Genomic DNA, 24,780 nt, shown 5'->3' on the forward strand with positions numbered 1-24,780 from the left:
CAGTGTGTTAACCTTTCTGTTTGCTGCTGCCTTTCATTGAGATTTTTTTTAAATTTATTATCCTTCTGCACTGTAATTATTACTTATTTTTCAGTTTTTCCCCACTTCTTTTCTCTTACTATTTTATATTGTATTTGTTGCTCTGTGTCCTGAATAGGTGTTATCTCTTAAGGAGATATGTGTTTAACTTTTCTTTCTTTTTACTGAATTCAAATGTCCTTTTATCAAGTGTTTTTCTTTCTGTAAGGCCCTCTGCTTTGCTTTGCTGCATGCAAGGCTGTACCCCTCTAATCCCCAACTCAATCAGCCAAAACTCATACACTTGTGCCCAGGGACACTGGTATCAGATGATTAACAGCTGTGCTTTGACTATGACTGATTGAAAGTAAACAAACCTAACTCATTCAATTGGACATTCTTAAATGTCACTGGTATCTAAGCTCAGTTCCACTGTTTTGACAAAATGAGCCCTAGAGCTGGAAGCAAAACAATTAGATGTTCAAAGGACCATGTCCAGTAATGATGTAGTGCTTAGGAGGAACCCTTGGAAGCACACATACTCTGGTTGGCTGCAAATCAAATGCTGACATTGCCTTCTTGCCCGTGTCTCCCCTAGTTTTTGTCCTTCTCAGCCTGCTTGTTGTCTCAGTAAAGATTAAAAAAAGAAGAAAGTACTTGATTGTCTATCCCGTTGTTCCACTCCCTTTCATAATGAGTTTAATCACAAGAGGGATTCTTTGGTCTTATTAAAAAGCCATGATAACATTGAATGGATTACTTATTGAATGGCTAAATACTTTTTGTGGAAATAAACAATAACTAAAGAGCAAATTATACACGTGGGTTGCTGTCCGTGGTGCTGAAGTCCTCCTACCTCATCATGACTGTGTGCAGTGCTTATTGATGCCCTATTGTGAGTTAATTAATTTGATCCCATCATGTTGACAGTCCTCTTTTTTTACTGAATAGATCATTAAAGGAGGAACAAAACTTGACGAAATTACATATGGCAAGCGCAAATTCAGCTAAACCTCACTAATATAACCTTTAAACACAGAAAATAAAACCATTTGGATGTGACCAAGCAGCCAACATAAGATCAACAGGATTCCCATCAGCTGGCATAGCAGTAGGGTTAAATACACTTTTTATTCACAAGTAAAAATGTTAACAGCAAACATCCAGAACACAAATTCTGCTGTAGTAACATTAGCAAGCTTGTCTGTGGTGTTTATAGGCCTTGATCTGGTCTTTGTAGGAAGAAATCCTGCAATAGGCCTGTTACTTTAATCTGATCATTTACATAATTCTGATGAGAGTGGTTTACAATAAGCTACCGATGAATCAGGCAGATAGGGATAGCGTATAAGAAAATATATGATGAGAAGGAATCAGCTGAAATCAAATTCACTACTATTGTCCCTTCTTCAGTTTAACTTACTGATCGGGGAGTCCTTTAAGCGTATAACGTCAGTGATTGTCGCGGCAGAATCTAATAAAGCACTGCTGGGTCCAGAGCAGCTATATGTTGCATGCCTCCACCGGGAAAATGTCTTCATATGCAGGTGGTTGTTCGCTTGGGAGCGGTATCGAAAAGGGATAGGATCGATTAAGCTCCGGATCCGTGGGTGAGTAACCCGGGAGCTCAATGGACGGGTGTCCCCTGCATTGTACTTCAGTACCTGTCTCGTCAAACACATGGAAAACACCCAGATTAATGTAGGAAACCGGTTGGAATTCAGCGGAGGAAAAGTCCCGCTCCTCGTTGAAGATTATAGCCCCTGTACTCCTACTCCGCCTCTGTAATTGCCTGTTCCTGTAAAACTGCGCTGTTTTATACCTTTTGATGATCACCAGGTTCATGAGCCCAATGAGGCATTCCAACGTGCAAAGAACTGTGGAGACGACCAGACTTCGTTGATAGGCTCTCAACTGCTCGCAGACGGGGTTCACGACCAGAGAGCGGAGGCAATAGTGTGAATATTTCCGCTCCACCAGAGAGACCGTGTCTCCGTCCACCACCGCGCCGGAGAAGGCTGTGAGAACTCCCAACAGGAACACCAGGACGCCGACGAGAGAGAAATTCTGACAGCCCGGCTTGTCCGTGCAACAAAGGAGCGCAAATCCCAGGAGCACCTGCCCGATGGCCACAAGTATCCCGGAGTAAAACGCCCCGGCCGCAGCACTGAGGTGGAAATGGGCTTTCACCAGAGACCCCAACGACATGCATCTTAATCCAACGACAACTTCGCACACGGCGCACGCGAAGAGGAGCGTGCTGGAGACGACGGTGCACAGTCCTTTCCCACTCAACTTCATTATATTCCACCGCCTCTGCCACTCTCGATCCTCCTTCTCCCTCCTTCATCCTCCTTTGTCCTCCTCGTATCCCCTGGAAGCAACACTCACAGCTTGGGACATTATATGCCAGCTAGTGCCTACAAACGGGTGATCTTCTTCAGTTCGTGTTGCGTCTCTTTCCCATCCCCGCTGCTGCTTCAGGAATATATAAATATTTAATGGGAAGAAGAACGCGTATCTCTGCAGCTGACTATCGATAATCCATATTAAACTACAGGTTATATGATCACCCACAGCATTAGTCCGGAAAGGCTCACTCACAAAGTTTTCCCTTTTTTTTTCTCGTTGAGAGTGAAGTGCAGACAGTCCTCTATATAAGTCACCAGACTGACTGTTTTTATTGGCAGTGGGTGGGGGCGTTTGCGTTGCTATAGTAGCCTACCAGTAACCCGTGGGCTGTGCTGCCTGTTGGGGAAAATAAGAAAATAACTATGCTATAGACCAGTGGTTCTCAACCTGTGGGTCGGGACCCCCGGGGGGTCCCCACATGATTCTTTTTTTTTTGGGGGGGGGGTCCCCCAGATGACAGTGAAGTGACCATTTAAGGACTTTTTAAGACCCTTTTAATACCTATAAAAGAAAGAAACGAAAAAGACCATTACTGCATCAAAAGCAATCAACAAGCTATTACAAAAAAAAAGACATTGGCCGAATTTTGTCAAACAATTTAAGAAAGAGGCAAAAATAGTGAAAATAGACGATCTACAAGCTCAAAGCCTCCCAACGCAGATCTGCTATTTTCACAATATTTATCTGACTCAAACAAAATGTAATGCCTCAACTCCTACAATTCCAAGTGCTGGGATTCCCCAGTTCAAATATGATTTTCTTTGGGGGTCACCGCCTGAAAAGGTTGAGAACCCCCATAGGCTACGAGAGCAAATGACATGTGGATCGCTGTCCATGGTGCTGAAGTCCTCCTACCTCGTCCGACCTTGTGTTGCTCGCCGAACAGTACGAAATTTCGAGCGTTGCGTCGCGTTTTTCAAAATAAGAATGCTTGACACCCTTGCACGATTAAGAATGAATTAACCTTTAAACTTTTTCAGGCTAGGAACACCTCAAACTATAAGCATTTGAGAACTTGAGTCTGAGGGACGTTTGCCATTATAAAAGTTTGTTCGACACAGAATGAGTCTAAATTATGCTTTTAAAAGATAACTCAGTAATTGGTTGTTAGGACTTAGAATACAAGGGCACCATATAACTGAAGGAGGTGCCAGTAGGCTTACCAAACCAGTCAGCTGTGTTGTGCATCATGGGTATACTATGGGTATCAGGGGGAAATAGTGTAAAGTAACAACTGAAACATTACGACACCCTTGAGATCCTCCCAAAATGCAGCCTTATTGGATGTGGTGGGATGTTTTCTATTCTCAGCGCATTGTGATACTTTCACCGACCGACATAGGCCTACGTGGCCGAATCTAATATCATCTGGGAGGAGGGAGAAATCTACACTATATTATTCGCCGCTTTTTCCAACCATTGATTGCGAGAAGTTGGATCAGTGGTCGCTAGAGCCTACTATTAGGCATGTACATTTCAGGCTTGTGCGCAATTGAATTTCATGATGCCAGTGTCATCACAAATGTTGAGCCTTGCTGTGTGGACTATAGGAGCTTAATGGGCAACAAACCAGTTAATTTGCTGTGATGGCTCCATCTCTTATCTCTCAGCAAATACTTGTGATTTTAATAGCATGCAGTGCAAATTGGTTAGGTATTTTGATGTACTTATGTGTATGCTGTTTTGAGCATTGTGGGTGTAGACACTTTAGTAAATGATCAGAGCTGTGACAGCCACCAAGCATTTATGAGATGTATTGCAGTAATTTATGACCATATACTATACCTGAATCCGCCTGCTATTGTTTGCTCTTTAGAAGCTAGACAGTATCAGGTCTGTTCAATACTCGGATGGCAAACTGCCCAACATCGCCAAGTAGGTTTCAGGTTTTCTTCTCTCCAACCATCTTACCATCAGAGGGCAGTCCTGCCCTTCTAAAGGTAATACAGTATGACAGAAAACATGTATTATTTATTTGGAAAACAGCTGGTGCCAAATCGATGGCAAACGATACCGAAGCATCGGGAGCAGAGACTCTTGAACAGTTTTTATCTAGCAGCAATTAGACTGCTGAATAAGAGCTAAGCCTGTGGCCACTGCGCACTGAACTTAACTGTGTTTTAATGCACAGACTGATCTGATCTGTGTTTTAATAGGACTCTCCTTTACAGATACATTCATGTCTCTTAAACTATTATGCACATTAGCCACTTTTTCTCAATGCACTTTACTGTACTTCTATTCTCTATCTTTTAACTGCATTGATGGGCCTGCACAATTAAGAATTTTACCCATATTACTTGTAATGTGATGTGACAATAAAGTTTGATTCTGTTAATTATAGATGGATAAGTTATTAGGCCTATCCAAAACTAACCTGTAATTGTGTTCAAATATTTTACAGTTCAATAAACTAGTGTCAATTACAAGACTTAAGTCAAGAACTGCCATTTTTCCTCACTAAATAAAACCGACAACTAATAGTTTCTTTAGTTTAAGGTGACTCATAAGGTGACAATTCAGAACTTTAAATAAAAAAGGCCAATAAATATCTAGCAAGTAGATACAAGCATAGTTGTAATTGGTCATTTTTCACCTGAGGTATGCCAACTTGCTGCTTGGATGGCAGCAGTTAGAGCGAGTTGAAATGGAGGAGAAACATCTCCATCTAGTGGCATTTATATGTAGCTTTAGACTAAAGTCCGGGACAAAAGACTGATTATCAGTGCATGTTGAACATGCCCGAGTCTCAGGCAACGGAAACCAAACCGACCGTCCAGCTCTCAGGCCCTGAGTGATAGATGGTCGGTTTGGTTTCCGTTCTGAAAACCTGGCTTAAAAATCAGCTTCAAAAGATCAGAAACTAGTTATATCCTGTTCTATCCATCTAAAAAAACTAAGAGTTGTATTGGGACATTCATTTTGACAGATAGAAAACAGTGGTCATGTGATGGAGTGGCAACTTATCTGAGGTTTAGCCTATTCCTGCCAGTAAACCAATGCATACTGGGATAGACAATGAAAACAAAGTCCCCAAACACAATTTAGTCATTATACCAATTCCCAAGTTTCCCCTTACACATACTGTCCCTGTCACTGCCAACCCCTACAGTTGGTCATGTAGGAGGGTGCCTGAGAAGTTACATGCACCGGGAGGCTGTAGAACGCATGCAGAGGAACATGCCATCCATCATAGTTCCGCACCCTGACCAACCTGTTAGTCAACAGCTGGGAACACAGCCAATTGTGCTCTTTGGAGCAACCGGCCAAGCTGAATGCACCGTGGAGGATTCGAGACCCTAATATCCCGGTGGTGGGCAGGAAGGAACTTTTCCCCAGCACCACAATCCCCCATAAAGTCAATGAATTAAAGAAGGGTTGTGGGTGTCAGTGATTAGAAGGATTTGTATCTTACTGGTATCTTGGTAATACAGAGTACAAACATAGCAATCCAGTTTTTATTTTTAGTTTCCATAATACTTCTTCCAGTAAAACATTCAACTATATTCTTCATTGTTCCTACGACAATAATGTTAATTTCTGGAAATAAAGAACATTACAGTTAGACTATCATTAATGAGAACACCGTTTACATGAATGTTTCTGAACATCCCTGTGTTATGTAAAAACTGAATTTGACTAGTATTGCCATTAAAGTTAAGCTCGCATTGCAAAAATCACTGATATATAGCTGGATATATTTCTCAATATTCCAGCTAAAGTTGGCATTTGGAGGTCCTCATAAGCAGGATAAGAGCTTATCTTATTGTAAACTGATATGATCTTTACAATATGGCAACTCAAAAACAGAATACTTGAGTATTCTATATTAAACAGAGAATGGTGAGGGTATGCTATGAAAAATCAAAGTTATTGTTGTTGCTTTTTTTTTAATGGTTAAACGATACAAAAAGAATAAAAATGCAAAACAATTAGTCTAAATAGCCACTGTTAAAGTCTGTAGGTCCTAGTAAACTAGGAGCAATGTTGTTACCAACAATAACAATTAGTAACAATGCTGTATAAACAGATGGGAGTGAAGATGTTTTTTCCGTGTCGTGGACACCGAGCTCAGCTGCTGTTGGCCAGAGCTGGGCCATCAGAAGTAGCACCGCATCCGTATTTACTTTCCAAGCAACGACCCAGATATAGCCAGTACTCCCTTCGGATGGTGTCCTTCTCCTTGGCCAAGGTTTGACAAAGCTTTTGACGAGGAAAAGCAGAGGGAGAAGATAAGAAAGGTAAGATCAGTGGGACAATTTTAAAGCTCCTTATCACACTTCATTTACAGCAGACAGAGTTCCATGCAAGGGGCCCGGGCGGCTGGCGTAGCCATCTGGGCTGGTGGTCCAGCATGACAGTGTGTCGCGGGTTCGAGTCCCGATCCCGACGACCTTTGCCTCCAACCACTAAATTTGCATTTCCCCAATGATGCAAGCATGGTTTGCTTGCATCATTGTGTTAATTCGTTTTTCCTTCTCTGCGCTGCAACCACTTAAATCTGAAGTTTCTTCAGGGTTACAATGCTGATCACAACCACATAAGGCGTACCGCCACCTACCGAAACAAATTGTACCCTGTAATGTATTTTCGCATTTGTCATTATGGGCTTCTGTATCTGCCGAAGTCAGGAAATAAACAACGGAGTGACACAACACATCCGTTGGCGACACGCACATTCAATCTGCCCCAGATCAAATGTAATGCCCAAACTCGGTAAGACATTTAGACCTTGAATTTCAAAAACTAAATTTAAGACGTTTTAAGGCTCTGCAAACCTTAATAGTGCAAAGTAGCTGACATGTGCATCAACTTATAAATAAATAAATTGCAATGCATGCAACAATTGCCATGCAGTACATCACTCCTTGGAGGACCAGAAATATTGTGCACTGCCGCATATTTTAACAGTAATAAATTCTCTCATTTGAAATGAGTGAACTGAATATGAAGTACTATTTACAGATACAATACTTTGTATAGTATAGCAGATCTACAAGCTCACAAAATGTCACAATGCAACGCATTTTGAGATTGCAGATCTGCTAGTTAAATTGTGAAATGTACTTTTTTTTAAAACATTTTCACCTAATATGACCCAAAACAGGGATGCCATGTTGAAAGTGGTTAACAAAGCCCTTACCTCTAGGGCCTTGCTTAATGTTTCCTTTTGGTTGTCGCTTTCCAAGACATCTTCATAACAATCAACAAGAAAGGCCAATAGGTAAGGTGAACAGTGTGTCTCCTTCAGCTGCAGGATCTGATCCAACAGGCCTGGGTGTGACGATAATCCCCGATCCTGCAGAATCCTGAGACAAATGAAAGATTATAATATTGTTATACAGCCCTTATCATCTTTGCCAGATGATTTAGATATCAATACAGGTCACTTTACTGATTGGCAGCCCAGACAATATTGTCTTTATCAGGGAATGATTTTATGTACAAGAGACCTGGGCAATAAACAGGAACGCTAAAGGTCATTACACACCGGCGATTATGCGAATATACGCAAAATTCGGACTCGTTCCGAATAATTAAAAGACGCTTTTTCGCTCCGTGGAAGCTTGCATTGACTTTATAAGGTTTAAAAAAATAAATAAAATTATTCGCATGAAAAAAATCGTCCCTGGTGTATAAGGGCCTTAAGTCCTCAGCGTTAAAACACTTTTTTTTCACTCCTCTTGAAGAAAGTGATAGTCAGTAATGGGAGGCTTGCATTTAAGTTATCAGGGGAAAATGTAAATTTAGTATTTTGTTACATGCAACATGGAGATTCATGCTTTGCCTCCAGTTTCTTAACAACTTACCCTTTCAAGTAGCTCCATGTGCTTTCATTGTGGGGGGCCTTCATGATCTGATACACACAATATCTTGTACAAAGAGAAGAAAAATTGCTGCTGTTAATTTTTGACACCAACCACTCAGTATAGCGTCTTTTGTATCAAGAGTATATTTGCCACCAACATCTGGCAAGAAAATGTGTATTTTGTATGATTATGTGTATGAGACACATTAATGATAGCACGTCACTCTGTGATACCCCAACATCTGGATTGCAAGGAATGCACTTACTGAACCTCTCTGTCCATTATGGCAGAATCAGAGTAGCCTGTAGTGTGAGATATAACAAAATGCCTCTGATTCCATGCCGAGTTATTTCTCACATCTTCTTCCAAAAGTGTTTCCACAAACTCCAGCTCATCGTCCCACAGTTTGTATTCCTGGATGTTGGATGAGACAAAGGTGAGCAAAATAGTGAAAACACTAATTCAAGGAAGGGCTATAGTCCATTACATCATCCACATACCACTTGCGCAAAATAAATCAGCCAACTGAATTAAATAATGTTCTACACTACAATTGACGGCAAACTGGAAGGACAGCTCACTGTGGGCTTATCAGTACATCCTTGTTTTAAAATGTTTTGCTTTCACAAACGACCAGGCACAATTTCTTGACATTCCTTTCAAGTTCTTCTAAAGACTTGTGAAACCTACCTGTATGACCCACTGTCTATGCTGCCAGGCGTGGTAGTTTTTCGCATCTTGGCTTAAAATTTCAGCAATGAACTCCAATTCTTCTGTTGGGTCGTTCAACCACTCTACCACCATTCGTCTATGATGCCTGGAATAATGAGTATAAAAAAAACACTCATGTTGTTTGTCAAAGCCCTGTTTATGCTGGTTATCTCCCTCAATCTAATGTACTGAATCTCAAGAGATTCTTCATCATGGCAGGCCTGGACAAATACAAAACTTTAATTAATCATTTAACCACTTAAACCCCATATACTTCATTGACCTTGATACCCTCCTTTCCCCCCTCTAATTAAATCCCTTTGCCGAAAATAGCCGATCTACACCAAATGTTCACCTATTATGACATGCCCAGAATAGGGACGCTAAGTTTCATGTGGTTACACAGCTTTTACAGTATTTACAGTCCCTAATTATTTAAGAAAGGCTTATGTATTGTATAGCATCACATTAGACAGCATTTGGTAGAGCTCACCAGACTTGGTAGTTTTTCGGTTGGTCCTCGATGATGGCTGTAATGTACCTCATCTCTTCCCTCAGGTCTTTCTCTAAGCTCTGCAGTAAGACACGCCTGTAGTGCCTGCAGATTCCCAGACACAGAAGTACATTGACTCACATGGCAGCCATGTTACTCTTACTTCATATTATTGTGCTGAATTGGACTATTTTACAAAGTCATTTTCAGGCAAAAACATGTTTTTTTCCTCAATGTTTTCTTCATTTACAGTAGCTGTTACAAATTCCCCCTGTGTACTGTGGTCCCTGCCACTGTCAACTACCACATGCCTCCTACGATACACATGGAGTCACCAGCGGCTTCATTTCACCTGACAGCAAGGAACAGTTGCGTCAGAGCGAAACGTTTGTGGATGCTCACACCAGGGACAGGCAATATATGGATATTATACTGATATTGTGATATGAGACTAGATTTCGTCTGGGATTTTGGATATCGTGATATGGCATAATTGTTTTGTCTTTTCCTGGTTTTAACCACTTAAGCCCTATTTTATACTTTATCTTTTTTGTAAAAAAAAAAAAAGCAGATTAGTTCAAAGCTTCGAAACGCTTCTTTATGAAAAATATTAAAAATATTGCTGGGACTCAAAAACAAAACATTAAAGTGTTTTCTTCTGTATGCTTACCACACTGTGTAATTTGCAGCATTCAGCTCAATAGCTTCTGCAGTTAATGCAAATGCCCGGTCACTTTTTTCATCATTCTTCAGCAATGCACGGAAATAATCATATACATCTGTGACTGTGGGAGAAATATGAATTATGTTTTTGTACAGACATATTTTTAACGGCTTTGATTAACATTTTCTCTGTAATTTGATGAACTTATGAATTGCAAACGTGGCCTGCATGTTTTACTGACATCAATTTGGCAAACTCTTGAAGTCAGGTAACAGGTGTGTGTGTTTATGCGAGTGTGTTTCCGGCAATTAAAATAACAAAATGTACTGTCATGTTTTGATTGAATAAGTTCATTGAGGCAGACTGTCCAGATGTCAAACAGGACAACTTCACTTGCAACTTGTTTCAAAAGTGAAAGTGATTGTGAAAGCCTGGCTGAGTTAATCTGAAAATTGTTGACGTGTCAGTGTCACTGTTCTGTTCTAAACTACAATCAAATGAATGGCATCAAACCATCTTACACTTTTCAGAATAGGCGATCTTCACAACAGGATTTGGTCCATCATCTTGAGGAACAGGCTCCAAGTCCGCCCACTCTTTTCTATCTCTATGAAGAGAAATTGTGTTGTTTATTTGTGTACAACCAATGTGTAACCCGGGTTATGAATAAACCATCCAAAACATAGTGATGTTGTAGCTTTCATCATCAATTCAGTATTAGTATTAGTAACATTTAAATAAGAGTCCACGCACAGCACTGGATCTAGCCTTGGATCAAGACTATCAAGTAGTATTGTATTGCATTCTATCGAGTCTGATTTTTACTTTCATAAATACTAAAGTAACAGTCAGAATCGATAAAGTCTTGATCCAAGGCTACACTGATCATGCTCCCATAAACAGTACAGTAACCCTCAGATTAGAGGTGGGGTAATTTGGTTAAATTACCGTAATCATTAAAGGAAACGTGCGGCCAAACGTATACTGGTTAATATATTAAATCATAGATCTTCGTGCCATATAAGTCTGATTTCTGGGTAAAGGTTTGTTCACTAAAGTGAAGTTAAAGTAGCATTAACTACAGTAGTAGTAGCGCTGGTTAAACCGGGTGGGTGGATTAATTCCCGACTCTAGAGCGAGCATTCGCTGGTGATGATACTGTACCTGTAAAAGACATATCGATACGGATCGATGTCATAATCGACTCCGTGGAGAACATGGAGCTCCGCGTCGGCTTCGTCATGGTCCTCTTCGAGTTCTAAAGACTCATTAGACGTCGCTTCAAGACCTGACATTGTGCTAACGTGCTAAACCTGCTAGTTCTTCTGCGTCTATTCTGTGTGGGCACAAAGTATCTGTAACGTCACTTCTGGTTGCGGGGAATCTTTAAAGCATGGCCGAAAATTGCAGATCCACAAGCTCAGCACGCGTCGCGATGCGACCCGTGGCGAGCTTGTGGATCTGCTTTTTCTTTCGCACGCGACACCGTCGTACGACGAAGTAGCAGGCTGAAAATGTGGGACTTCCAGGGAGTGGAGTTCAAAATAAGACGCACGTTGAATGATGCGCGTTCAATTCATAAATAGCCTCTGATTGATTGATTGAATACTTTATTAAAAGTTTGCGCACAAAAAAGCACAGAAAGTACAGTTCTATACAAAAGGATGCTAAAAGGATTAAAGCCCAAGAAAGCACTATGGCTTGTTTCTATTGGGGTCGAAACATTATGACAGACAAATATAACAATACTCTGCAGAAACATCATATAAACCAGGAGAACTCTATTAGGAATATGTTGCGTTCAACATATTCATATTATATCTATGCATAACTTTATTAAAGGAAATTAAAAGAAGTCATATGCTGCCCACAAGAGGGCGACATGTCCCTCTGGCGTGACACGTGTATTTTGAAAACCGCAAAACGGAAGTATTTCCTAGCAATTGTTGTAGCACTTTGCTCGGGTTACAAAGACAAACGGTACAACAAACACACTCAGCGCCAGACAAACGTCTTCTTTAGGTACACACATAAAGCTATCATTCATCAGGTCGACAAGTTGTCGACAACCGTCCATTACAGATAACGAACGCTTATTCTGGTGAACGGTATGACATGACTTATTTATTCTCAAGACGGACATTGTCGTTCTCTGCTTAGCATTAGCTCCATAGCAGTAGCCGTGTGGCTACCATTAAAACGGACACAACAGACATGGAGACCCGGGGGGCTGAAGACATGTTCGACTTTCGTCGGTAAGTTTTGTAACGTCAGCTGTCAAACTACGCCAGGCAGGTATGGCCCTGTACAGAATAGTCTAAAACCAACCTGTTCTGACGGCTAATCAAATGCTAACGTTGCTTTTAAATGTTCTTTATGTGTTTGTTTGTTTGTTTGTTTTTAGAATACATTTGACCAAATTATTCAGTTCTGAACTACCCTATAGGTCAGTGCATGGTTCTCAAACTTTTTCATGTCAAGGACCCCCAAATTGACACTTATTAGCCCGCGGACCCCCATTTCAAAAGATATGCCAGGGACCCCCATAAGAGAAGATTTTCTGAATCACTGCTAGCTACCAGTGATTCTCAACCATTTTAATTTCAAGAGGACCCCCAGTTTGACATGCATTCTGCTACAGACCCCCATTTAATAGCATTTCTATCCCTGGGACCCCAATTTATATTGTAAAATCAATGTTGATTTAACTCTCTGTACTCTCAGAGTTAGACCAATAAGGGTCCATTTGGTTCCTAACTATCCTTCATTTAGCTGTGGACCCCCTGGAACCCCCTCAAGTACCCCTGGGGGTCCCCGGACCCCACTTTGAGAACCAATGCTATAGGTGACGTTAAAAAGTTACACTTTGCTAACGTGGATGTATCTAAAGTAAAAAAAAAATCTCTTAATTCCAACATCAACTTCATTATTAAGTGTTACAGGAATGGAGAAGAGATATCTGCTTTTGTATTGTCTGTATTTTTATGTTACCTTAGAGTCCTCTGTAATGTGTGAAAAGCATAGTTTAGTTCGTACTATAATGAAATGATGTTATAATACATTTGAAAATTACACATCTGTTTCAACTATTTAGGGTTAACTGTCTAGGTAAGCTAACGTTACCCACTGTAGCTAATGTCAATGTCAATGTGTACAACATTTACATTTTTTATCATTCCTGTGCAGGTTTCCCAAAGATGGGCTTGTCCTCTTACTTTTGGTGATATACTCTCCAATTGGCCTTTGTTTGATGTTGCTGCGAATATTCATTGGTGTTCATGTGTTCTTGGTTAGCTGTGCTCTCCCAGAAAGTCTTGTTAGAAGGTAAGTACAAAATGCATATAAGTAATACAGGTTTATTCTTGAATAATAGTTATTGAGCATGCACTGTGATTAACATTATTGTAGTTAACAAAATAAATAACAAAAGCTAAAGTTAACTGAAATAAAATCAAAATGAGGCTTTACAAAAAGAACATTTATAGAGAAAACGTCCATAGTTTTTTTTATCTTTAATGTATTTCATACTTAAAGGGATACTTCACTCTCGGGCCGGGGACACATTTAAAAAAAATATTAAAAATAAATGAAAAAAGTTATGGAAAATTCATGGCCCCCTCACGACACGCAGTGTCCTACTAATGTGTGAGGGGGCCATGAATTTTCCATAACTTTTTTCATTTATTTTTAATATTTTTTTTAAATGTGTCTCCGGCCCGAGAGTGAAGTATCCCTTTAAAGGGCAAGACCACCTTGCCATGATGTAACAACAAAGGTGGGCAAGAAAACAAAAATGGAGAAACAATGGAGAAATTATTTTTGATTTCTTGCCCACCTTTGGAGTTACATAATGGCAAGGTAACTACAAAACCCAAACCTCTAAGTGGTCTTGCCCTTTAAGCCTATTTTGAGAGGATATTAAATCTATCTTAGTTTTATTTTAACTGTGCCAGTTTTACACCAGCTGTTGGCACTTCACTGTCCGGTCCATGACATGTTGCCAGTCCGTCCACGGTTGGCACCATGGCAGCGGCGAAAGTCAGGAGAATGCACCCATTTGGGATTACTTTCTATAATACAGCTGTGTCACAGATGAGAGTAAGCATCTAGGCCTGTCAAAATTATTACATAATCGCCTGATTGCAATTATTTTAGATAATCACAATTATTTTACATAATCGTCATAATTGTTGACAAATTAATGACCAATATATCAGTCAGTTATTTGACTTTTTTTACGATATCGGTATTGGCAGCCGATATGACCCGATTTTAACCACTTTCAACCTTTCTATCCATATATTTTGGGCATGTCATTCTTGGTTAAAGACATTTGTTTATCACACATTTCAAAAATTGCAGATCTACAAGTTCATAATGAGCTTGTAGATGTGAGCTTGTAGACCAGCTATTTTTGAAAAATGTTAGGAAAAATTCTAAACTACAATTACAATAACCTTGATTTGTAACTATGTAGCAATGGGCCATATCTGTTTTTATGAATTGTATTTTTCGGCAGCATGCATTATTGCATTTGCTTCTTTTTACCTTTCCCGCAGCACTAGAAATACTGTTAAAGAAAGCTTTATTGATTTCCCCCCCTATTCCCATCTTAAATGGCTGTCTTTGACCTTTTCCTCTACTGTGACTCTGTGAGCAGTCAGTTTCATCCAGTTAGAGTACCCATTACTTTCTACGTACATTCAAGCCAGTCCCATGTACCTTAATTTTCACCCCTTTTATTTATCATTGTGTTAAAGTGAAACAATCACTGTTTTTGAGTGTTCAGGAAAATGTTTCAAATGGCAGGAAATGTATTTGCTTAAAAGTGCTGACACAACAGTTTAGCCATTTCAAATACATGCCAGCACAAGCCAAAGTTTTGCAGTGATGCAATTGTGAACTACACACATGGAAAGCTCTGGATAATCTTTAAAAAACATTGTAGATGGACTTTTGAACTGGTATGCAGTCAGTGGATGTCACAGAGTAATTACATTAAATGTGGTGCTGAAATTACTATCAAATGGCACACAGCATACATTTATATATGAATACCTTCTTTAACAACTGAAAGATGACTGGCATTATGGTGAATATCTACCATGCCATATAGATATCATACATTTTACCTCATACTAAGTTGTAAATAAGGGCCCATGGCTCTCTGATATCCTCTTTTTTTAAATGAAGGACATTTTTGTATGACAACAACCTTCACATAATGGCAGACAACAGTAGATAACCTTGCTGACACTATAATGAGGGGGATAACACGGATCGTGTTACCCACTTCGTTAAATGTTACTAAAATACTACCTTATATGTTCAAAACCTTTTCTATTTTTCTTATGTTTTTAGATTTATCGTAAGGATCATGTGCTCAGTCCTGGGGATGCATGTCGTACAGCAAAACCCACGTTCAAGAGACAAAAACACAAAACTGTACATATGCAATCATGTGACAGAGTTTGACCACAACATAATCAACCTCCTGACTCCTTGCAATACTGTGAGTATGTTTCCTGAAGCTTGGTATCTGATTAAACTGCAATGCATGAGCAAGTGTTTGTATATTTCCCCTTCCACCCTTTTCCTCCAATTAACTCCAATTAACCCATACAACATGAAACATAATGTATTCTAAAATTATGATTAAGCCAAATGGAACATGTCATGGTTGACCTACATGTTACCCTAAATGCCTGTTTGAGTGTCTTTTGAAATTCTACTTGTAGAATTCTAGTACTCATGTCATGGTTTCACCTTGAAAAGTGCTATGTCCGTCTCTCTCCGCTTCACAGCCACAACTGGAGGGCTCCACTGGTTTCGTGTGTTGGGCTAGAGGCTTTATGGAGTTGAACTCTGCGTCGGGCCAGGCTGTGATTGGAGAGTCTCTTCAGAGGTATTGTTCCACTGAAGGCACTTTGCCTTTGCTTCTGTTTCCTGAAGAGGACACCACAAATGGTCGTGCTGGCCTCCTCAAGTTCAGGTTAGTATCACTTCTTTTCTTTTTGTCAAAGAGCAGTTCCACACAAACCTAAGAATGAATATGTTTGATCCATATGGTCTGTAGACACACAAACAACCCAGGGAGTTAGGATTGCTGTCTGTGGTGGTCACCTAAGATGTAAACACTGATAATCGGTCTCTTCTAGCCTTGAACCTTATTTCCTGGACATATTATGTAAGTTTTGCCAATATTTAGTCTTTAGTCTGTAAATTAGACTTAATTGTTTACTCTTACTGATTAATAAAACATTTAACAGCAGTGCTTTAGTTTTAAATGGGAACATAGTGGTTTGAACACTTCTAAACACAGTCAAGTGGTCAAGTAGTTAAGTGGGAGGACCCCAGCCTCGCGCACAGGGTGCCACTATTGAATACTACTACTTTTATTGTTTTTCCACTTACCCGGTTGGGTGGGATGCTTAGGCTAAGTATAGAGTATTCAAGTGGTTAAAAGCTTTGTAAGTCCAATATGCAAACTATATTTACATTTACTAATGCCCTATTCAAAAACATTCTAAATCTCAATTCAAAACTGGGGAAGAAATAAGAAAAAACTGCAGTAGCTACAGTTTTTTTTTACAAACAGGCAAGGAAACGGTGTGCGTTTCCACTGACTTCAAAGACTGTGCTAGTGCAGGTATGGTCGTGCACACATATTACAGGAGTTTCGTTTTCCTCAAGTTGCTGCACCTGGAGTGTATCCACAAGCAGTTTATGCACACAGCTGAAGTGGAGCGTGTCTACTTTTGATACGATCCTATATTAATCAATGCCTGTATGCACAATGGACCTGTCGTTTTTCATAGATCTGCACTATAAAAATACACTGGACATGGTTGTATTGGCATCAAGCAAAATGGCTGCTCAACTTCTGACATGTTTCACTGTGTCATTTGATTAGCTAAATGATGCTAGGGATTATGGAAAGAGTAGATAAAATAATACCTGTGTAAATTTGTGCCTTTGTGAATACATTAAGATGTGAATTATTTTGTAATTTATAAAAATAAGAGTTGGTTATTATTATTTTTTCAGCTTTAATATATATTCTTTGTACTATATTCATGTGTAATGTGTCAAACATGATGGTTTCACCAAATGCCCTTTTAACAAACTAACAAGAAGCAATGTCACTGGGGCTGGTCTTTCACCAAACAAGCAAACTATCACATTTTACCACAACTTCCTTGTCTTCAGCCGTGACACTCAACCGTCTCTTCAAAGACGGTTTGCTAGATTATGGTGTGCACTCTGCGTGCTGCCTTGCATAGTGCTCTGAATTCCGAACAGGGGCACAGCAGCACACCGAACACTCTGAATTTCACAACGACAAGAAAGCACTCAGAGTGCACTCCGATGCCCTCAGAATGAATTGATGAATGCTAGAATAGAGAACATTCTTTCCCAATTTAGTCATTATGCCAATCCCCCCATGTGTTTAGTCCCTGTTAGTGCTGCTGACTCATACAGTTTCATTTTGAGGAGGGTGGTGTGTAGATAACCATGGATCTCCTGAGATACACCATACACCAGCCTCTTCTTTACACCAGACAGTGAGGAGTTATGCCAGGAAGGCATAATGCATGCGGAAGAACACACTATCCTTCCCAGTTCCGCTATGCACTTCCCAGTGCATCATCATATTAAAAAAAATTGCCCTCTCCAATTGGCTTATCACCTTTTGAACACAGCCAATCCTCCCACTATAATTGACAAACAAACTCATGGAGACGAAATGATTGCATGTGGAGGGTATCCAAGCAGACCCATGGCCCAACTAACTCCAAACTTTTCACAAAAAATCCTCAATATTCTGCCTCCCAGCATACCTGCTTCCCATACCGTTACTGTACTTGCAGGATGTACAATTATATGAAACGCATTATGCCCCAATACTTATGCAAATCACTTCGCCAGCTCGCAATTTACTTCCGGATGGTTCGTTTCACCAAACTGAGCACCTTTGCCACATCAGTCAAACGGGAAAGAAACAAGCGCTGCCGTGGTCTATGCAAACGAGCCCAAATGCGCGCCCAAATAAGACCAAAATCGATTATACAAAAGGCAGACCTGGCAGCGCAGGCTACGCCAATCATGTGACAGAGATCCACAAGCTATGGGCCAGAGACCCATGTGCCAGACACCGTATCTTAGCAACAACGAAAGCGCTCACTCTCATTGGTCGTGTCATCCTGAGGCCAGTTTCCAGACAATGGCATTGGCATCGCAGAGAGCTTGCTGTCGCCATTACAGGCAGACGCAGCAACAACAGGGCTCCGTGAGAGTAGGGCGAGCTGAGCTGGCTATGTTAAACATCTTATCAACAACCTGTATGAACGTTAGTCTGGTCAATGTCATCAATGCAATCTAATTAGCCTGTTGAACAGTGTTATTTTGGTGTAGACACAATGTCACGTCCAAATGATCACTAGCTCCATAAAGAACCTCTCACTCCGCTATACAGCTCCGAGATGAGGTTCTATGTCGTTCTCATCCAGGATCGGTGGAACGTCCGCCAAGGCTCCGCTGTTTACCCTTTTGTATACATCGTATCCCAAAACTAATGGTAGATTCCAAACCGCACGGATGTTTAAGGTTTGGTCAGCTGCATAATATTTTAGGTCGGCAGCGAAACTACCCGTTTAAATTGCTTATTTAGTCAGCCTGTGGCCATGTTTCCCATTGTATTCAAACCGGGAGCAGTACTGGCAGCGGACGTAGGGGGGTTTTCCGGGTTGAATGGGAAACATGGCCACAGGCTGACTAAATAAGCGATTTAAACGGGTGCGGCTGCAGAGTTCATGTGCAACCTCTAATAAGTCAACATGTTGAAAAATCTTTAGAAAACAGCTGATCTACAAGCTCACAACAACTCGCAAAGCCACGCGTTGTGAGCGTGTACACTGGCTATTTTAAAATAGCCAAAGTATATAGTTATACAGTGGTTAATGCAGGTTGTGTAATAATTATATACATCTACAGTTTACAAAAGGACAATATTTGCCTCTGAGATGTAGTCGAGTACAAGTACAAGTACTGAAAATTGAAGATAATCCAGTAAAGTTAAAACCCCTCACATTTGTACAGTACTTGAGTACAAACAAATGTACATTATCTATCTATCCATCAGCATAAAACGAATATTCTATCTATCTATCTACAGTATCTAACTATATATCTATCTATATCTAGCCTGTCTGTCTCTCTGTGAACACATTACTTAATAAGTATGATGATTCATTATATTATATGATTATTAGATAATGATTATACGTGCCCCATGATTATTATTATAAGATCATATATCTTAATCAAATATAATAATCATATGATATAGAGCTGAGGCCGCGCGCAGCGCGGCCGAAGTTCTAGTTGTATGAATTTAAGCACCCAGCCAAGCCGGCAGCACTGTGTATTATTCTAACCCCAGTCTCCACGGAGAACATTTTAATTTCTTGGAACTTGGGAGGGGGTAATTTCATCCAATTCTAATGGGTAATGTATGATTTTAGGTGACCAATAGTGCAATGGTTTGGCCTAGATCAAACATTATCGGTTTAGGAACCAGATTAATGCAGTTGAATTAGCTTCTTCCGTTGCCTGACAACCTCATTATTTTAAACAGGAAGACAACATCCTATCCAATAGATTCAGTAGATGATATTAAAACTTTTTTTTAGATCTGTAGACCTAAGTAACTTAAAGGAGCACTTCACCCCTGGAAGAAGTTTTCGGTCTTTTAATGAAGTTTAGGAGTCAAGAAACAAGATCCTGGGTTTTTTTTGTGAATAATCTGTGTTTTTAGATATCTAGTAATCTTCGCAATATTCGTGACGTTATTTGCATCATGAGAGATTGGTCTCATTCCTTTCCGCACTACATGTCTCGGCGTGTCTCAGTCAGACCATCTCAAAAGACAGCCCCAATGGGGTGTCCGTAACACTTTGTTCAACCTTCTTTCGCCACTCGGCCACTCCCATTAGCTGCGGCCAGCGGCCCTTGAAGAGTGAGGCATTACTTTACCTGAGTTATCTTCTGATAGTTGTACTTGAATGTTGACATGAAATAATAATCCTGTGTAGTGTTTCATAAGCGCAAGCTTGAAAAAAAAAATACAGCGTGGAGTAGCAGCGCTGGTAAACAAACACCGTCACGAAAGGCTAGGATCATAATACCAAGGATGTGACAGTGATGTCAATACTATGCGACACGGAAGTGAAACTGCATGAAGATACTTATATGTCCCAGTGATATGACATCACTAACGAATCCTTGGACATAATATGTAACTAGATGAACGTTTGCGAGGACAGCCAGTGTTGCCAGATATTGTGAGAGAAATAAGCAGCCAGGTCTATGAAAACAAGCCCAAAAGAAAAATAACTATGCCAAGAGCACTTTACCTAGACATGGGATATTATATATTTGAAAATTGCTGATCTACAAGCTCACAACGCTTCGCAACCCATTGTGAGCTTGTAGATCTGCTATTTACAAAAAAACTTGAGGGGGAAAAAGTCCAAAATGTGGATTTTTTGCAAAATATTTTTATTTGCTTTTCAAAATGTGGAATATTTTTGACACATATTTGTTAGGGGCTCCCTGCCACAAATTATAATTTCAGATGGGGGTCTGTGGAAAAATACATGAACATGTTTGAGAACCACTGGTTTAAACAGCAATCAAAACATTTGGAAACAAGCCCAAATATCAACTACATTTTAGAAAGAAGCCGCTTATAATAAGCAGACATGGCGACACTGGCATGCTGTGTGGATGTTATTGTTGGAGATCACACCCACATGGAACCTCCCCTGCCACAAGGCACCAAAGCATTCTGGGAGTTGAAGTTATAGGCAGTGATACGCTGTGGTCCCCCTGTGGTCCCCCCTGTGGTCACCCCTGGAACTTCTTCCAGGGGTGAAGTGCTCCTTTAATGCCATTATGCGTCTTTTTAACTGATCTTTCTCCCCTCAGCTCCTGGCCATTTTCTATGACTGATTGCATTCAGCCTGTGGCCTTGCGGGTGAAAAGACCTTTCGTTGCTTTGGTAATGTCATTTACACAGTTTACACAAGTTTTGATTTCAACAGTAAACCAATTTTAGACATTAATGCCAAGCTAGTACACCTACCAAATCATTGATATTTTGTTGATTGCATTCTTTCATAGTTCAAGTGTAATATTCTGTACACAATCGCAGAATAAACTCTATGTTCAAATGGACTAAATGGTTGAAATATTTTTTCTTCTTGGCATTTAAAAAAATTTTTTAGATAGGAGAGTGTAGAGACAGGACAGAATAATGAGAGTTTGATTCGAACTCACGTCCTTGCAACACTAGTAGCATTATTAGTTAGTGCCCTAACTGGCTGAGCCACCAGGCACCCCAGCACAGATAGTTGACTTCCATTTCTGTTGAATCTATTTTAAGTGAATTAGAAATGATGGCGTGTGATCATGTAACGGTACAATGAATCCCCCCCGCCCTCCCTCTTTTCACAGAGCATGCCAGAGTCCAGTTGGCTGACAGAACTGTTGTGGACACTTTTTGCTCCATGTACAGTGTATCATGTAAGGTACTGATTTGTGTCTCCTTATTTGCATCTGCTATTGTCATCCTCAGCTTTATATTAAAACTAATCCTTTGGTTATTTTCTTACTTCCTTAAATAATAAACCAATAAAAAACTCATATTAATAACCTTTATTTCTACAGCTCTAGAATTCTAAAAACAATACAACAAAACGGCTTTTTGCAAAAACAATCCCCATCCCTGTTACAGTTGCTGCCAACGTTCTTATTGCTTCCTTATGTTTTCTGTATTTCTGTGTTTCACAGTTGGCTCCCACCAGTTTCCAAACATGATGGTGAGACTGAGCAAGAGATGGCTGACAAAGTCCAGGAGGTAAAACTTTCATTTTCTGTTTGATTACACCTCTTGATCATCATGCTTACAAAAAATCCCAGTCTGTGATAAATCACATTGCTATTTCATAAAAGTCTTTAAGTGTACAGATTAACACCATTTAATACATGTACTTTGCTTGAATGCTTTACATTTCAGGTTCTAGCATGTGAACTTGGTGTGGCCTGCACTCGGATCACAAAAGCTGATAAAGCAGAACATATCAAAAGGAAAAGGCATACTGCTCCACAAACTTCAAGTAAACAAGTCAAAAAATGTGTTGGATTTGCTGAGGTTTTGATTGAGTCTTTTCTTTGAGTGTCCATGGCTGTTTATATGTATTCTTTATCCAAACTTAGGTGCAAGACCTGCCTCCATTTCCCTTAGTTTCATGGTGCCGAGCTTGGGAACAGAGGATCATAGGATTATTAGAATGGCTCAGCAGGTGAAGGACGTGCTGCCTGATGTCCCACTGAATATCATTGCAAGGGACCTAGGTATGGTACTTAGAAATATAGTGCACATAAACACAAGGACAACACTCATCCTAAACATATGCTTGAAAAAAAAGTTTTAAAAAGTTTTAGTTAATTTTTTACTTTTGTAGTCTTTATTTACACATCTTAAACTTATTAGCTTTATTTATACAAAGGTATCTTGAAAGAAAAAGCAAGAAAATAGCATGTTCTAAAAATAAGTGTTTCACTTCATTAAGCCAAAACCAACTGCATCGACACCACCATCACAAATCTACTGGAGAGTCCAGAGGAGAATCCAGAGGAAGCAAGTGGGGCGTCTACATTTGGACCTCCCAGAAACTCCTGGGGGGACTCCTTTTCATCTGCTAATGTTTCCACTGTCAAGGTTTGGGCAAAAAGTGTTAAAATACAATACATTCAAAGGAAACTCAAATTACTTGGTGAGATTTGGTCTTTTGACTTTGCCAAGATGTCAAAACAGTAAATATTTTAAAGTTTCTGCTCCGAACGAGGATCGAACCCCATCCTCCCAGTCGGAAGACTGGGGTTCGACCACAGCTCGGTGCAGAATCGCTACAATAGTCACGTACATTAAAAAGTAGGAGTGCATCAGTCACTGCTTTATGAGTTATGCTGTTCAGAAGATGGGTCTGATAGCTGCATCATGTTCAAGTAAAATAGATAAAAAGGTAAAAAGATTTATTGAGACTTGATGATAACATACCGAACACAACACCCCTAAATTAAGACTATCTCACACTCCTGTCCACTTTACCTTGGCATGCCTCTTTTGGGCATATCATTATAGCCAAAAGATTAAGACATTTTTAAACCTTTTGAAAATATGTGAAATTGCTCCAAAGATGTATATAGAATCTATCCTTGCAAAGCATGTGCAAATAGTACAAGGATGTTTTCTGTTACATTGTTGTTACATCGTTTAATTATGTAAAACACGATAATGTGCCCATATACGGTACATGCTACAGTATATCCTCTATAGCCTGGTATATGTCCAGTTACAGTATATGAATGAAATGGTCATAAACCGACTGGTCATTATCTCTGAGCTTTTGTTTCAGAAAGATAATTGAAGACATTTTATTTTAGGAGATATTGCAGAATTCAATTTAGAGAACACAACAACAGAGGTGTTTGGGATAAAATTAACGTTTTTACAGCTTAACCAATATCTTCACACACCAGGTTATTTGAATGATTAGTGTTAATACAATGCATTCTGCTGCTCATTTTTGTTTTCACATTCAGGAGGTAGGTTGTAACTGCATTCTAAATTCTTCCACAGTCTGCTGCCAAAACCTTTGGGAAATCACCAAACGACAGACATTTGTCCCTGCAGGAGAGAAAAGATGCACTGTATAGTTTTGCAAGAAGGCAAGTTTTTTCCTATTTGCAATCTCCACATATTTTTTTGTGGGTACTAGAATGAATAGTTATGTAAAATATTGGCGTGTTATAGTATAATAAATTGTTCCTTCACTTTTAGATTATTGTTGGAAACAGAAGTATGAAACATTAAATTGTTTTTTATTTCTCACTTTCTTACCCAGACGCTATATTGAAAAGCATGGCCTGGATCAGGAAGACCTCCATTGAATACGAGTGAAGCCATCCATCACTGAAGCGCAGAAGAGTAAAGCCTAATTTATACTTTGTCGTACGACTGCGTCAGTCGCCAACATTCACAGATTTTCAGCACAAAAATGTAATGCAGCACACATTTTTGCCGTTGGAAAATCATACGATGAATTATAAATTAAACGAGTAAGAGTACATTTGCAATGCTGGAATGTCTTACTTTGAATGGTGGACTTATTAGTCTGCAAATGTTGGAAACCGGATATCACAAATAACAGAGCAGTTATTCTGAACATGTACATATGTCAGTGGAATGGTGTTATGCATGTCTAAAAACCTTCATTCTGGCTAAGACATAATTTTGATAACAGTTTATATTACTATCCAGTGACTGTGAATCATTTATTTATTTTTATAATGCCCAGACTCGTCAATGACAATAAAGTTCAGCTTGACCTTGCTTTTAAGAAAACGTAATTTATTGATAAGGATATTGTTCTCAATGTGTATTTGTCTGCAAACCTGTTCAGATGGAAGTATATCGTTTTAATATAATTTCCTCATTTATTTTTATTTATCATGCTTTAGAGTTAACATTATTCAATTGTAATAATTGAATAGTAGATTCAGTCAAACGTCCAGGAGGAGCAAGGGTCAAATTAGGCATTTATAAT

General features: G+C 39.6%; 3 protein-coding genes across 3 annotated transcripts; 1 reads left to right on the plus strand and 2 right to left on the minus strand.

Moving 5' to 3' along the window:
- Positions 1–1,521: 1,521 nt before the first annotated feature.
- Positions 1,522–2,319, minus strand: tmem271 (transmembrane protein 271; the record flags this gene model as incomplete). Its single annotated transcript, XM_080416263.1, has 1 exon — positions 1,522–2,319. The coding sequence occupies one exon, from the start codon at positions 2,317–2,319 to the stop codon at positions 1,522–1,524; it is 798 nt and encodes a 265-aa protein (XP_080272389.1).
- Positions 2,320–5,952: 3,633 nt separating this feature from the next.
- Positions 5,953–11,443, minus strand: fnta (farnesyltransferase, CAAX box, subunit alpha). Its single transcript, XM_080415404.1, has 9 exons — positions 11,273–11,443; positions 10,630–10,715; positions 10,115–10,229; positions 9,445–9,549; positions 8,931–9,057; positions 8,506–8,654; positions 8,241–8,303; positions 7,574–7,739; positions 5,953–6,633 (listed from the first exon to the last, which is right to left on the minus strand). The coding sequence occupies exons 1-9, from the start codon at positions 11,401–11,403 to the stop codon at positions 6,502–6,504; spliced, it is 1,074 nt and encodes a 357-aa protein (XP_080271530.1). The 5' UTR covers positions 11,404–11,443; the 3' UTR covers positions 5,953–6,501.
- Positions 11,444–12,050: 607 nt separating this feature from the next.
- Positions 12,051–24,578, plus strand: aup1 (AUP1 lipid droplet regulating VLDL assembly factor). Its single transcript, XM_080416679.1, has 12 exons — positions 12,051–12,363; positions 13,295–13,432; positions 15,470–15,620; positions 15,913–16,100; positions 21,098–21,170; positions 21,626–21,699; positions 21,962–22,028; positions 22,188–22,287; positions 22,388–22,525; positions 22,744–22,892; positions 23,814–23,902; positions 24,079–24,578. The coding sequence occupies exons 1-12, from the start codon at positions 12,323–12,325 to the stop codon at positions 24,122–24,124; spliced, it is 1,254 nt and encodes a 417-aa protein (XP_080272805.1). The 5' UTR covers positions 12,051–12,322; the 3' UTR covers positions 24,125–24,578.
- The last annotated feature ends 202 nt before the right edge of the window (positions 24,579–24,780 follow it).

Source organism: Gymnoscopelus braueri, assembly GCF_963280865.1.
Source record: "Gymnoscopelus braueri genome assembly, chromosome: 20".
NCBI classification, from domain to species: Eukaryota; Metazoa; Chordata; class Actinopteri; order Myctophiformes; family Myctophidae; genus Gymnoscopelus; species Gymnoscopelus braueri.